Below are 16,501 nucleotides of genomic sequence, written 5' to 3' on the forward strand. Positions count from 1 at the left end.
TTAATGTGTAAGGGATTTTTTGGTTTTAAATCAATATTACTATCACCAACCTTTCCTTAAAATGCCGTCAAAGAAAAGGGCCATTTAATATCCAAAAAGTAAGATGGGTAGAATCTCAAAATAAAGTGTCCTTCCAAAAAATCATAGTTGCCAGCTTACTCTGTTATGTCAAAAACTTTTGAGTAACAGAATATCCTAAAGAGTCAAGCACAAGGAAATTTCAACATAAAATGTTATCTGAAGATATTACAGTGCATTTTCACTTTTAGACTGTGAACAATGTATACAAGTGAAAGAGGACAGAAAGTGTATATGCTGTGCAGTCTAAAGAGTAATAATAGAATACACAGCTGTGGGCTTCCTTGGTAGTCCAGTGGCTAAGACTCTGCGCTGCCAATGGAGCGGGCATGGGTGTGATCCCTGGTGCTAAACGCAACACTAGCAGGAACTACAGGATATTACTAATACTTTGGAAGGCCCTGAGCGGCCCCTCCTTCCTTTCCTGTCCCCAGAGAATACGGCCTCCTTAGGATTTAGTAGTTATCTCCTGTCTTTTCTTTATATTTTACTACGTATGTCTTTATCCCTGAACAAGGCGTTGACTAGCTTCACCTGGCTTTACTGCTTCTATGAAAGGAGCCATACTGTGGGTGACTTGCTTTTTATCCCTCAATATCATGCTTGCTTGTCTGTTTTCAATGGTTGCTGCACGCGTGCTCTCTGCAGTCGCAGCGATCGGGGGCGTTTGTCTGGTTTTCAATGGTTGCTGCACGCGTGCTCTCTGCAGTCGCGGCGAGCGGGGGCTAGTCTCCAGCTGCGGTGCTCAGGCTTTTCACTGCGGTGGTTTCTTTTGCTGCGGAACGTGGGCTCTAGACAGGTATGCTCAGTAGCTGCGGTGCTCGAGCTTAGTTGCTCCACGGCACGTGGAACCTTCCCGGACTAGGGATCAAACCCATGTACCCTGCATTGTCAGACAGATTTTTTACCACTGAGCCACCGGGAAGCCCCAGCCCCAATCATGATTTTTCTTGCTATAAGTCTGGCATTTATGGATCTCTATCCTGCAGAGTTTTACAGAGGAGCTGGGATGTCCAGTTCACTCACACAGCACTCCTAGCTAACAATCCCGTTTTTCGTGTGTGTGTGGATGGAGAGCGAGCAAGGCCCCCAGTACCCTCAGTGTGCTCTTTGGGGGTAAGCCAGTGGCTTCTATGGTCCAGACAGGCCAAGATCCCTAATGTGAGCTGCAGAGGTTGGAAACCAGCTGATCGCTTTTCTCGAATGGCCCAACTCTAGGCTCTGACCACCCAGCAGTCAGAAAAGCCTCCACAAAGGTGCTGGGAGCAGGCAGATATCACAGTCCAGCCAACTATGCGCTGGTCTTGGAAACCACACTCTGGCTGTTAATAACCTTCTAAGTTAACATCTCTGCACACTGACTCCTTCACCGCAGGTCAGGAGGGGCCCAGGACACTTTCCTCTGGACCTATCTAAGGAAAGTTCCTGAAGATGCCAATCTCTAGCAGGGCAGACTCTCATGTCCTACCCAAGACCAAAAGAGTAAGAATTTTGTATTTTAATAAGATTCCCAGGTGACCTGTATGTACTTTCACATTTGAGAAGCACTGGTCATTGTGTGTGTGTGTGTATGTGTGTGTTTTAATGAATATTTTTATTGAAGTACAACACATATGAAAAATGGCTAAGTCTGGTAAAAGAATATGAAAAAGAACAGATCTAGGTACATGTATAACTGAATCTCTTTTCAGTACACCTGAAACTAACACAAAATTGGAAACCAATTATGCTCAATGTAAAATGAACTCTTTTTAAAACTAGGTGAGGGAGATTAATACAGACTGAAATTGAAGAAAGTGGAGAAAACCACTAGACCATTCAGGTATGACCTAAATCAAATCCCTTATGATTATACAGTGGAAGTGAGAAATAGATTTAAGGGCCTAGATCTGATAGACAGAGTGCCTGATGAACTATGGATGGAGGTTTGTAACATTGTACAGGAGACAGGAATCGACACCATCCCCAAGAAAAAGAAATGCAAAAAAGCAAAATGGCTGTCTGAGGAGGCCTTACAAATAGCTGGGAAAAGAAGGGAAGTGAAAAGCAAAGGAGAAAAGGAAAGATATACCCATTTGAATGGAGAGTCCCAAAGAATAGCAAGGAGAGATAAGAAAGACTTCCTCAGTGATCAATGCAAAGAAATAGAGGAAAACAATAGAATGGGAAAGACTAGAGATCTCTTCAAGAAAATTAGAGATACCAAGGGAACATTTCATGCAAAGATGGGCTCAATAAAGGACAGAAATGGTAGGGACTTAACAGAAGCAGAAGATATTAAGAAGAGGTGGCAAGAATACACAGAAGAACTGTACAAAAAAGATCTTCATGAAGCAGATAATCACGATGGTGTGATCACTCACCTAGAGCCAGACACCCAGGAATGTGAAGTCAAGTGGGCCTTAGAAAGCATCACTATAAACAAACCTAGTGGAGGTGATGGAATTCCCGTTGAGCTATTTCAAATCCTGAAAGATGATGCTGTGAAAGTGCTGCACTCAATATGCCAGCAAATTTGGAAAACTCAGTAGTGGCCACAGGACTGAAAAGGTCAGTTTTCATTCCAATCCCAAAGAAAGGCAATGCCAAAAAATGCTCAAACTACCGCACAATTGCAGTCATCTCACATGCTAGTAAAGTAATGCCCAAAATTCTCCAGGCCAGGCTTCAGCAATATGTGAACCGTGAACTTCCTGATGTTCAAGCTGGTTTTAGAAAAGGCAGAGGAACCAGAGATCAAATTGCCAACATCCGCTAGATCATGGAAAAAGCAAGAGAGTTCCAGAAAAACATCTATTTCTGCTTTGACTATGCCAAAGCCTTTGACTGTGTGGATCACAATAAACTGTGGAAAGTTCTGAAAGAGATGGGCATATCAGACCACCTGACCTGCCTCTTGAGAAACCTGTATACAGGTCAGGAAGCAACAGTTAGAACTGGACATGGAACAGACTGGTTCCAAATAGGAAAAGGAGTATGTCAAGGCTGCATATTGTCACCCTGCTTATTTAACTTATATGCAGAGCACATCATGAGAAACGCTGGGCTGGAAAAAGCACAAGCTGGAATCAAGATTGCCGGGAGAAATATCAATTACCTCAGATATGTAGATAACACCACCCTTATGGCAGAAAGTGAAGAACTAAAGAGCCTCTTGATGAAAGTGAAGAGGAGAGTGAAAAGTTGGCTTAAAGCTCAACATTCAGAAAACTAAGATCATGGCATCCAGTCCCATCACTTCATGACAAATAGACGGGGAAACAGTGGCTGACTTTATTTTGGGGGCTCCAAAATCATTCCAGATGGTGACTGCAGCCATGAAATTAAAAAACGCTTACTCCTTGGAAGGAAAGTTATGGCCAACCTAGACAGCATATTAAAAAGCAGAGACATTACTTTGTCAACAAAGGTCCGTCTAGTCAAGGCTATGGTTTTTCCAGTGGTCATGTATGGATGTAAGAGTTGGACTGTGAAGAAGGCTGAGCGCAGAAGAATTGATGCTTTTGAAGTGTGGTGTTGGAGAAGACTCTTGAGAGTCCCTTGGACTGCAAGGAGATCCAACCAGTCCATTCTGAAGGAGATTAGTGGGTGTTCATTGGTAGGACTGATGTTAAAGCTGAAACTCCAATACTTTGGCCACATGATGCAAAGAACTGACTCATTAGAAAAGACCCTGATGCTGGGAAAGATTGAGGGCAGGAGGAGAAGGGGACAACAGAGGATGAGATGGTTGGATAGCATCACCAACTCAATGGACATGGGTTTGGGTGGACTCCAGGAGCTGGTGATGGACAGGGAGGCCTGGCATGCTGTGGTTCATGGCATCGCAAAGAGTCGGACACGACTGAGCGACTGAACTGAACTGAGGGAGTTTAAGGGGTATAAATTTTCAACTGGAATTGGGAGATTGGGACTGACATATACACACTACTATATAGAAAATAAATAATAAGAACCTGCTCTCTAGCACAGGGAACTCTACTTAATACTCTGTAATGGCCTATATGAGAAAACAATCAGATATATGTATAATTTATTCACTTTGCTGTACACTTAAAACTAAAACAACATTTTAAATCAACTATACTCCAATAAAAATTTAAAATAATAATAAACTTTCAGTTGCGAAATAAATGAGTCATGGGCATGAAACATACAGGGTGGGGAACACAGTCAATAACTATGTAATGTATTTGTATGGTGACTGATCATAACTAGATTTATCATGGTGCCCATTTTGACAGGTACAGAAATACTGAATGACTGTGTTGTATAATAGAAACTAACTTAGTGCTGGAGGTCAATTATACTTCAAATACAAATAAACAAACTCATAGGAAATGAGATCAGATTTGTGGTTACCAGTGGCAGGGGGATGAAGGCAGTCAAAAGGTACAAACTTTCAGTTATAAGCTAAGTAAGAATTAGGGATGGACTGAAGCAACATGAAGAATCTAATTAGTACTGCTAATTAGATTAATCTAATTAGTACCATCTAATTAGTATGGTATATATGAAAGTTGTTAAGAGTATAAATCCTAATTTTCTCATCACCTGGAAAATTTTTTCTATTTCTTTAATTTTGTATCAATATGAGATGATGGATATTTACTAAACTCACTATGAAATCATTTCATGATGTATGTCAGTCAAATTGCTAGGCTGTACACAAACTTATACTTGCTGTATATCAATTACATCTCAAGAAAATTGGAAGAAAAAAAAGTACTAAGTCATAGGAGTATCATTTGATGAATTATATATCACAAAGTAAGGCACTCAGATCCAGAAACACTGCCAAAACTCTAGATGCCCCCTTTTCACATGGCCTCCATAACCAAAGCACCACTCACCAAAGAAAACCAGAATTCCAGTTGCTAATAGCACAGGTTCATATGGTCCATATTTGTTCTCCATATAAGTGGAATCATCTTTTGTGTCTGGCTTATTTTGCTCAACATTATGCTTGTAAGACTCTAAAAGCCTCATTAGGAACCCCAGCTTTCCTTCCTGTACTCACTGTGTATTGGTGGCTCTCTAGTTTTCTGCAACTCTCATCTCCAGAGACCTGTAATAGTGTGAAACAAACCCTTTATTCAAATAAATACTAATTGAGCATCCAGATGATGCCAGGGATTGTGTTAGGGGATGAATCCCAAAGTGTGCTGCCAAACTGAGACTTCTGTTTCCATGAGGCATCTTGACTAAAGTGTGTTGAGCTGGGTGGAAGATTCACACTGGTATGTGACTGCAAATTTTGAAAGGAATTTATTACCTGCCCTAAAAAACACCTCAAGTTGCAGCTTAGCGTACGGCTATCAACTAGCAGTAGGGCTTCTCACTTAGGTCTTTTGAACGGATCATAAAATCTAGGTCCCATACATTTCTGGTTCAGTTACTTCTACTTGTCTTCAAATGTGATTTGGCTAAATACTGGGATACTTTCAGCCAAAACTTCAAAAAACTCTCGGCACTTGTGGTTTGGGACCTTCAGGAATAAATTATGTACAGACACACACCCCTGGTTTTCCTGTGGATATCTGTGGTACTTCAATCCTCTTGTCTAATTAGTTCACCACAAGCATTGCTATGAGACCAATGGTCAACCACCTTCTGTTTGAGTGTTAATTTTCTCATCTACAAAAAGACGGAAATATACCACATTAGAGACGCTTAACTTGAAATCTGTGGATTTGCTAGGGAATATACTAACCCCTGGGCTTCCCTTGTGGCTCAGCTGGCAAAGAATCTTCCGGCAATGCAGGAGACCCTGGTTCGATTCCTGGGTTGGGAATATCCCCTGGAGAAGGGATAGGCTACCCACTCCAGTATTCTTGGGTTTCCCTGGTGGCTCAGACGATAAAGCATCTGTCTGCAACCCAGGAGACCTGGGTCAGGAAGATCCCCTGGAGGAGGGCATGGCAACCCACTCCAGTATTCTTGCCTAGAGAATCCCCATGGACAGAGGAGCCTGGCGGGCTATGGTCTGTGGGGTTGCAAAGACTGAGCAACTAGTAACACAGCCAGCACATACTAATCCCTGGAAATGACATGGAAGATTGTGAATGTGTGTATTTTTGGTGGAATAGAGTTCCAAGTATAACAATACCCACCCCCTCCCCTGGAAATCAAACACCATCATGATTGGTGATCTCCAAGAACCATCTTAGGGCTTGATATTCTGCAGTCATGTGGCTCCTTGCGTCAACAGAAGGGTTTGATTTTCGCTTAGTGTCTGGCTCCAGCTGAATCTTAAAAGGAATAGATGGCCTTGCTTTTTAGCTTCCGTAGATTTTTCTGCCTCAATAGAAAGGATACTGTAAACTGCAGGGCCACACAGCAGCATCTCTCTCTGATCTCTACAGGTGAGATAACATCAAGGGTCCATTCCTTTAAAATAGCCTGGCCCTGAATCGAGTCCCGTTTTTAATATGACCTCAATCTGGGTCCTATTTTATGTAGCTGGCTTATTTCCTAAACGCTGTATCTATTGTAACCCTCAGAACTTCACTGGTGGGTCTGGCTATCACAACCAAATAGATGTGAACACACCAAGATACTCTGATCAGTTCAACAATCCCGTTATCTCTACCCAGAGAAAGGGGTTGCAGCAGTCCTGCGTGGAGAAGGGCATCCTGGTTTGCCTGCCCGGGCTGGGGCTGTCACCTGAGCAAGGGGCTGAAACAGAACCTCTCCTATCTCTCCAAGGCTCGAGCTCATCATTCACACACAGTAAGATTAGGTTTCACATTCTCTTTGAGTGGCTGGTTCCCCTGGCAGTGCCCTAGCAACAATTTGCGTCCAGTTTTCATTACAAACCACCTCAGTCAGTATGCATATTTGCTCTATTGTGTTCAACTTTTTGCAACCCCATGGACGGCAGCCCACCAGGCTCCTCTGTCCATGGGATTTCCCAGGCAAGAATTACTGGAGTGGGTTGCCACTTCATCCTCCAGGGTCAGTCAGTATGAGGAAGCATCTTATAGCCCTTTCATAGAGGAAGACACGTGGACTTGTAAACAGTGTTCTTTATCATTATATTGGTTTCACTGTAGACAAGAGTGATCTCAGAGCTCATCCTCTTCTTACAAACATCCTTTTCTGCTCATACTTATCTAAAAAAGAAGTAGAGCCACATTTTCAATCCTTGCTCCTCTAAGTGTGGACCATGGACCAGTAGCATCAGCCTCACCCAGGGGCCTATTGTTGTTGTTCTGTTGCTAGGTCGTGTCTGACTCTTTGCGAGCCCTTGCACTGTAGCTCACCAGATTCCTCTGTCCAATTTCCCAGGCAAGAACACTGGACTGGGTTGCCATTTCCTCCTCCAGGAGATCTTCTGGGACCAGGTATCGAACCTGAGTCTCTTGCATTGGCAGGCAGATTCTTAACCACTGAGCCACCAGGGATGGGGCTTGTTAGAAATGCAAAATTCCTGGCCCCACCCCAGATCTATTGGACCAGAATCTGCATTTTAACCAGCTCTCCAGATGATTCTTAATCAGAAGCATTTTAAAATTTGAAAAGCACTCTCAAGAAATTACCAATATCTCGCTAATATTATGTCTGTAACCTTCCAGAAAATAATGAAAGAGCAGTAAATGTGAGCTTTCTTCCATTTCCCTTTTAAAACCCAGAGGACCACCAGGGATGCTTTGAGGAAAAAAGGAGAGTAGGAACAAGCCCAGAAGAGGAGAAACTTAGAGAAAGAAGAAGGAAAAAAAGGAAAAGCAAAGAGAGAAGGGGGGCAATGGGCAGAGTGAGGGCCCAGGGTCTCTGTACTCCCTCCACGGGAGCTCCACACCTAAGATCCGCAGATCCCACCTTCATGGCCCTCTCTAGCCATGTGCTGCCTCCTGTGTTTACCTATTTAATAGTTTTTAAAATTGGCTCACTTTCAAACTCTGATTCCTTTTGAGAAGAAAATTCCTATCTTGGGGTTTATGTGTTTGTTATGTTTTATTTTCTTGGGCTCCAAAGTCACTGCAGATGGTGACTGCAGGCTTGAAATTTAAAGACACTTGCTCCTTGGAAGAAAAGCTATGACCAACCTAGGCAGCATATTAAAAAGCAGAGACATTACTTTGCCAACAAAGGTCCGTCTAGTCTAAGCTATGGTTTTTCCAGTAGTCGTGTATGGATGTGAGAGTTGGACTATAAAGAAAGCTGAGCACTGATGAATTGATGCTTTTGAACTGTGGTGTTGGAGAAGACTCTTGAGAGTCTCTTGGTCTGCAAGGAGATCCAACCAGTTAATCCTAAAGGAGATCAGTCCTGAGTGTTCATTGGCAGGACTGATGATAAAGCTGAAACTACAATACTTTGGCCACGTGATGCAAAGAAATGACTCATTGGAAAAGACCCTGACGCTGGGAAAGATTGAAGGCGAGAGAAGGGGTCGAGAGAGGATGAAATGGTTGGATGGCATCACCGACTTGATGGACAAGAATTTGAGCAAGTTCTGGGTGTTGGTAATGGACAGGGAAGCCTGGAACGCTGCAGTCCATGGGGCTGGAGAGAGTTGGACATGACTGAGTGACTGAGCTGAAGTGAACTGTTTTTTTCTAATACTCATGAAAAGAGATTCACAGCTATTAACATTTTGTTAGATGTTTGTAAGCCCTTCAGGTGATCCCTAGTGATGATCCGTAGCCACACCTGGGACCCCTGCCCCAGGGGAATCATCGTCCCAGTGGTACAGGAGGCCCCTCAGAGCCCCACAAAGTGTACAGATGTGGGTCCTATGTTCCCATGTTTTTAATCTGCACTGCAGGACACAAGATGTTATTCAGGCTAAAAGCAGCAGATTAAACTCCTGCTCATCTGGAACCTGCAAAATTACTGGTTCCCAACCTTTCTGGCATGAGGGACTGGTTTTCTGGAAGACAGTTTTTCCATCAACGAGCAAGGTAGCGGGGAGGGCAGAGAAGGGCTGGGGTGGGGGGTGGCGGGCAGGGAATGGTTTCGGGATGGTTCAAGTGCATTATATCCATTATGCCCTGCTGATCTGACAGGAGGCAGAGCTCAGGTGCTAATACAAGTGATGGAGAGTGGTTGTAAATGCACTTGCCCACTGCTCACCTGCTACTGGCTGGCCCATTTCCTGGGCTTGGGGACTGGGGGCCCCTGAGCTAGATTCTTAAGGGTACTGGCAAGAACTTGGGATAAAGTCCACAGAGTAACAAGCAGATGCAGACTCAGTACTCCAGGGGACTCAAGGTGCGTTAGGCCTACTAAACCCCCGCAACTAGGCTCAGAGCAAAGATCTGAAACAGCAAGAAGCCCTCACTGGGCTGTGGCCTGGCCTGAAGAAGGCTGGGGGTTGCTGGTCACCTATAAGGTATCAGCACCCCTTTCCCTCACTGTCTTCACAGAGTTTTCAGCAATTTACAGAACACGCTCTTCCCTGTCTTTTGAGGGAACGGAGATGAAAAACAAATCAAAGAAATAACAACGTGAACACACTGAGCTGCTACGTCTTAAAATAAACATAGAGAATCCAAAGATAACAACAGAGAAACAATAAATAACCAAGAGGTCGGAAACACACACTAGAAAAGGAGGTGGCAATTATTTTCATGTGCAAGTTGGCGGCGGTGCTTAGGAATTTAACAGGTACACATCCGTCGCAGACGACAGTGTCTTTTCCACCTCCACTGAGAACACGACATAAAAGGAATAGACTCAAATCATAGCCAGAGCACAAAGCAACATTGACATGTTGGGGCTATTAGACTCTGATCCAAACTAACAAAGGAAATAATGGGCTCACCACAGAAGGCCTTTTTTAACGGATAGTTAAGAAAAAAAAAAAATCCCCTTGGTTCTATTGTGGATTACGTGAGCTTCTGACAGGATGTCAGGGGTAAGTCTATGGATCCTTTCAATCCAGTTATAAAAAGCTCCTAGGACCTTAGTCCCAGGCTCTTCTAGTGGTACAATTAATTCTATCTCATTAAATATTGCTTGTGATAAGTGAACCATCAACGGACTCTGAGCCTTTCTGTTATTCATGTTCCTGTGCTTTCAAGAAAAGGGATCTTCTTACAGAGGCTGTTGTAAACAGACTTTCTACAAATTGTATATAGTATATTAATTGCACTGGAAGAGGAGGGAGAAATGGGGTTTACTGTAAAACAGAATCTTTTGTAAATCCGAATTTTAAAGAGCAAGATAGAAGAGCCCACCCACAGTAAAAGAATGAATTAGTCTCAAACACATGACAGAAATTCAGGGCAGCTGGCAGATACCCAAGGCACATAAAGTTGTGAGCAGAATGCCTCACCCTGAGGACCCAGGCAATACATGGATGCTCTGAAAATACCACTGTCCACCTTGTTAGGATACTGTGTATTCCACGTGTACACAGGGGTTGGGGCCCCAGCAATCAGTGTCTTACCTCGTGCTCACCTGTCTTTTCATCTCTGCCCAGGGGCCCATGGCAGTTCACCTCTAAGCTCCAGACCAGAGCTCAAGCCACTCTGGCTGCCATCTCCCTGCATCTGGGTCAGGCCAGCCTCCTCCTTCCCTCTCCTCCGAAGAGCATCAACTCCTTCCCACTCAGGCCTTTCCTGTTCCCCCTGTGAGATGAAAGCAAACAGGCTGAAAATCATTCGTGTCAATCAGATCCGAAATCCAGGTCAAAGATGGCTGTGGAGACCCTGAAGGAGCCCAAGGCCCAGCCCTTTCCCCTCCTCCCTCTATTCCTTCCAACGTCCTCTGCAAAGTCACCAACAGCCAGAGGTCTACACAGTGGTGAGCACGGAGGAGCCTGCCTGCCTCCACGAAACTCTTCAAGTGAGTATCTGGAACTACACACCAATTACCAGATATCTTAGTTACTAGAATAAAGTTATGTATATTTTATGAACCATGCATTGGCAGGCAAATTCTTTTACCACCAGGCTTCCCACATGGCTTGGTGGTAAAGAATCTGCCTGCCAGTGAAGGAGCCACAGGTTCAATCCCTGGGCCAGGAAGATTCCCTGGAGAAGGATATGGCAACCCACTCCAGTATTCTTGCCCGGAGAATCCCATGGATAGAGGGGCCTGGCGCGCTATAGTCCATGGGGTCGCAAAAGAGTCAGACATGACTTGGTGACTGAACAAGAAGAACCACCTAACATGGAGGGCTGATGTTATTGCTCTGGCTCAAAGGCCAGAGTAAGACTGCAGAGTAAACAACAGCACGATGTAATCCTCAGCTGAAAAGTTGGAGGGAATAGCATTTCAGAGGAAGTTTCAAAGGAAGAATGATTTCTGGGTCAGTTTAACAGGAGAGTCTAAAATAAGTGCAGCAACCAGCTCACAAGATAAACTCTAAACCGTACCATGCCTGTCTGTGTCAGAGAGGAGGAAACGGACTTTTCTGAGCTGTATCTCAAGTGAATGCTGGTCAGAATTATCCCCAGGAACATTCTGGTGAAAGGATGGACTGGAAGCGTCCAGACGCGTCACTCATCAGTCAAGGCTGCCAAGTGGGAAACGGGTCCGGAAAACGCTTGTCTCGGTTGGGAAAGATAAAGCTAGCAGGGGGAGGGGTACGTTTTGCTCAGGTCTCGTCATCGCCAACATGGTGTCCACCGTGGCCCGCCTGAGGGACAGCTGGCGACCCAGCAGTAGGACACGCGCTGCTGGGAACTGTCTTCTTCCTTCTGCTTAGTCTGCCCTGCGCCCTTGCGGGGGTTGAACTGTGTCTCCCCAACTGCCCCCAAAGACACGCTCGAGTCCTAACCCCTGCTCCCTGAGAATGTGGCCTTTCTGGAAATAGGGTCTTTGCAGAGATAATCAAATTATGATGAGGTCACACTCCCTTAGGGGTGTGTCCTAGGGAGTCGGGAAAATAGAGCTGGAGACAGACACACAGAGGGAAGATCACACGAAGAGAGGCGGGGAGAAGGCCACGTGATAACAGAGGCAGATATTGGAGGGGTGCATTCTGGCAGCCAGGAACCCCAAGGATTGCCAGCTAGAGGAGGCAAGAAGGATCCTAGCCCAGTGGCCCAGAGAGAGGCTGCTGACACCTCGAGTTCAGACTTGTAAGCCTTCAGAATTTTGAGGGAATAAATTTCTGTGGTCTTACGCCCCTGGGTTTGCAGAACGCTGTATAGCAGCCCTGGGAAACTAACACATCCCTGAACTGCCCTGGCGTCTCATCCCTCCTCATCCACATGGGTACAAGAGCCTGGGGAGAACCTCGTGGAGTCCATAGTCACAGCTCTCCACAGGGAGCTCTCCAGACAAAGACAGTATGACGTCTTGGGTTGTTTTTTTTTTTTTTTTTTTTTTTTTAAGTTTATTATGGGGAAAAAAAAATTCACATTCACAAAAATAGAGCAGTATAATAAACTCCATGTGCCCATCCTCCAGCATCAACAACAATCCACATTTTGTCCATTTTATTTCATCTAACCCCCACCCAAGGGTATTTTGCATGGAAGGATGCCTGGAGCATTTAAAAGCAAACTCAACACATCATTCCAGGTCATCTGTAAATGCTTTAGTCTAAACGACTTTAGACACTTTTTTTTGGTCATCTTTGAGTATTGTGTACTTTATTAGTTATGTAAAAGGAGTGAATAGCACTTTATGTCTGGGTCCTCTGTTTCTTCTCTGTTGTTTACAGTTCAGTGGTTTCCAATATATTCACAGAGTTGTACAACCATCACTATGACTCAGTTTTAGAACATTTTCATCACCCCCAAAATAAACCCTGTACCAATAAGCAGTTGCTCCTCACTGCCCCTGCCCTCCAGTTCCAGACAACTACTAAGCTACTTTCTATCTCTATAGATTTACCTGATGGGAACACTTCATATTAACCTAAATGGAATCATAGTGCAGTATGTAATCTCTTGTGTCTGACTTATTTCACTTGGCATAACATTTACAAGATGCAGCTATGTTACAGATCAATACTATGTTACTTATCAATACTTCATTCTTTTTCTGGCTGAATAATATTCCATTGCGTGGATATGCTGCATTTTGTTCATCCATTCATTAGCTGTTGGAAATCTGGGTTGCTTCCAATCTGGGGCTGTTATGAGCCACAACGCAATGAACACTTGTGTGCCAGTTTTAGTGTGGACGCGTGTTTATATGTCTCTTGCTGACTGACATAACAGTAGAATTGCTGGATCCCATGGTGATGCTATTTTAACATTTCAAGGAACCAGCTGTTTTTCAAAGTGGCTACACCATTTACAAACCTACCAGCAGTGGATGAGGGTTCCAGTTTCTCCATAAATTCTCCAAAACTTGCTATTATAATTTTTTTAAATTATTGTAGCCATCCTAGTGAGTATGAAGTGGTAGGTATCTTCTAGTTTTGATTTATGTTTCTTCAATAACTAATGATGTTAAACTTTTTCAGATTCTTGGTATAACTTCTTTGGAGAAATACCTCTTCAGATTCTTTGCCTATTTTTCAATTGGGTTATTGGTCCTTTTACTGTTGAGTTGCCAGAGCTCTTTATATATTCTGGATGCAATTTCCTTCTCAGATTTATGATTTGCAAATATGTTCTCCCATTCTGTGAGCTTTTTCATATTCTCACTGGTGTCCTTTGAAACACAAAGTTTTCAACTTCATGAAGTCCAATGTATTTTTTTCTTTTGTCACTTCTGCTTTATCTAAAAAAAAACCATTGCCTTACCCAAAGATTTATTTCTATATTTTCTACTAAGGGTTTAATGGTTTTAGTGCTTACATTTAGATGATGTCTATTTTTAATTGAAATATAGTTGATTTACAATACTATATTAGTTTCAGGTATACAGCAAAGTGATTCAGTTATATATTTTTTTAATTTCAGATTGTTTTCCACCATAGGTTATTACAAGATATTAAATATAGTTGTGTGTGTGTACATGCTAAGTCACTTCAGTTGTTCCAACCTTTGCAACCCTATGGACTGTAGCCCGCCAGGCTCCTCTGTCTATGGGATTCTCCAGGCAAGAATACTGGAGAGGGTTGCCATGCCCTCCTCCAAGTGATCTTCCCTGTGCTATACAGTAAATCCTTGTTGCTTATCTTTTTCACATATAGTAGTTTATATCTGTTAATCTTATATTCATAATTTATCCCTTTCCTCTTTCAGTTCAGTTCAGTCATGTCCAACTCTTTGCAACCCCATCAGCTACAGCACACCAGGCTTCCCCGTCCTTCACCAACACCTGGAGCTTGCTCAAACTCATGTCCATCAAGTCAGTGATGCCATCCAACCATCTCATCCTCTGTCATCTCCTTCTCCTCCTGCCTTCAATCTTTCCCAGCATCAGGGTCTTTTCCAGTGAGTCAGTTCTTGGCATCGAGTGGCCAAAGTATTGGAGCTTTAGCATCAGTCCTTCCAATGAATATTCAGAACTCAATTCCTTTAGGATTGACAGGTTTGATCTCCTCAAAGTCCAAGGGACTCTCAGGAGTCTTCTCCAACACCACAGTTCAGAAGCATCCTCTTTCCCCTTTGGTAACCATGAATTTGTTTTCTATCTCTGTGACTCTACTTCTGTTTTGTAAATAAGTTCATTTGTATCATCTTTTAAGATTTCACATATATGTGATGTCATATGATGTTTGTCTTTCTCTGTCTGACTTATTTTACTCAGTAAGATAGTCTCTAGATCCATCCACATTGCTGCAAATGGCATTATTCCATTCATTTTCATGACTGAGTAGTACTCCACTGTTTAGATAGCCCACACCTTCTTAAACCAATTGCCTGTTCATGGGCACTTGGGTTGTTTCCATGTCTTGGCTACTATGAATACTGTTATTATAAACACTGGGGTACATGTAAATTTTCAAAATAAGAGTCTTCATCTTTTCTGAATAAGTGCTCAGTAGTGGGACTGCTGGATCATATGGTAGCTCTACTTTTAGTTTTTTAAGGAAACTCCATACTGTTTCCCATAGTGGTTACATCACCAATAGTTATTTTTTGTAATATGATGTGAGGTAGGGGTCCAAATTTATTTTCCTACATAGGGATACAGACATTATACTCTTTACGTTTCTGTTATTCATTTACTTCATTTGTTTACTCTGGCCGTGCTGGGTCTTTGTTGCTGCGTGCAGGCTTTCTCTAGTTGCGGTGAGCAGGGACGTCTCACTGTGGTGGCTTCCCTCGCTGTGGAGCACGGGCTCAGGAGTTGTGGCACTTGGGCTTATTTGCTCCAGGGTACGTGGGATCTTCCCGGACCAGGGATGGAACTCATTGGCGTGAGGATTCTCAACCACTGGATCACCAGGGAAGTTCTTAGACATTACACTTTAGTTCTATTTCTTAATAACATGTTCTGTATTATACCTCAGTTTCGGTTTCCCATAAATCATCTTGTAGATGATTTTCATCTAACTGCAGCCTAGAGCGATAAAAAAGAAAACTCTAGGGAAGAAATATTTTACATGAGGAAGTGGTTAGCCCTTCCCATATTGCCTGTAATCTATAACTCATTTCCCCAGTTTTAGGCTTTCCCCCTTTTCTTATAACATGCGACAGTGCAGTCTTACGTGACTCAGTCAGTCATAATCATAAAATTAGGCCTGCCCTAAACCTAAGTCATTCAATTAAGACTTTGGGTATAACAATGTGCCAGTCAGCTCTAGTAAATCAGAGATAAAAAGACAGGCATTCTGCTCTCGGACAATTACAGCCTAGATGGGGAGAGGAAAGGCATGTACACAAATACTAACATGGAGTGAGCTCCAACACAGGAAGGAAGCAGTGTCCACACGGGAGGGGTGGGGAAGACACCGGGAAGGGAGGGGACCAGGACTGGGCCCAGATAGAGGGTGCCAGCCTCTAACACCAGCTGGGTAAGGATCCCGCTGAGCCGGAGACTAGACATCGCGTCTACAGGGGGATGTTCCCCACTCATTCCCAGCAGATCATATCTCTGCAGAGACTCAGATCCAGGACTTCCTGGTGGTCTAGTGGTTAAGACTCTACGCTTCCACTGCAGTGGGATGGGTTTAATTCCTGGACAGGGAACTAGGACCCCACATGCTGGGCAGCCAAAAAAAAAATTTTTTTTAAACAAACCAAACAGAGACATGGACTCAGGATAGCCAGACTTCAGACATCCTCATTTTTTTTCCAAGAGAAGTTGAGGGGGAAAAAAAAAATCTGATTTTATGTGTAATCCTTCATTTTTTGAAGTTGTTAAGAAATTTGAATTTTAAAAACTCTACAGTGGGTTTCTCAAAAAGTTAAACATAGAATTACCATATGACTCAGCAGTTTCATCCCTAAGTATATACTCAGAAAAAGTGAAAACAGAGACTCAGACGGATACTTTTATGCCAGTGTTCACTGCAGCATTCTTCACAAGAGCTAAAACGTGAAAATGTCCATTGACAGACAAATGGATAAAGAAAATCTGGTACAGCCACACGTGGCATATTATTCAGCCATGAAAAGGA

General features: G+C 43.4%; 1 protein-coding gene across 10 annotated transcripts in view; it reads right to left on the bottom strand.

Moving 5' to 3' along the window:
- SLC37A3 (solute carrier family 37 member 3) overlaps nucleotides 1-16,501 on the bottom strand; it is a 172,130-nt gene that overhangs the window by 85,465 nt on the left and 70,164 nt on the right. For 6 of the 10 annotated variants that reach the window (XR_008199257.1, XM_052638516.1, XM_052638519.1 and 3 more), the window contains exon 15: nucleotides 10,486-10,655. The exons of 3 other annotated variants lie outside the window; for them this stretch is intronic. Coding sequence is in view for 6 of the 7 variants with exons in the window: in XM_052638516.1 (XP_052494476.1) it covers nucleotides 10,494-10,655 (162 nt within the window). In the remaining variant the exon portion in view is untranslated. Of the gene's footprint in view, nucleotides 1-10,474; nucleotides 10,656-16,501 lie in introns of all 10 variants that reach the window. One more of the 10 variants, XM_052638514.1, reaches the window with a different exon arrangement.

The sequence above is a fragment of the Budorcas taxicolor genome, chromosome 4 (genome assembly GCF_023091745.1).
Source record: "Budorcas taxicolor isolate Tak-1 chromosome 4, Takin1.1, whole genome shotgun sequence".
NCBI lineage: Eukaryota > Metazoa > Chordata > Mammalia > Artiodactyla > Bovidae > Budorcas > Budorcas taxicolor.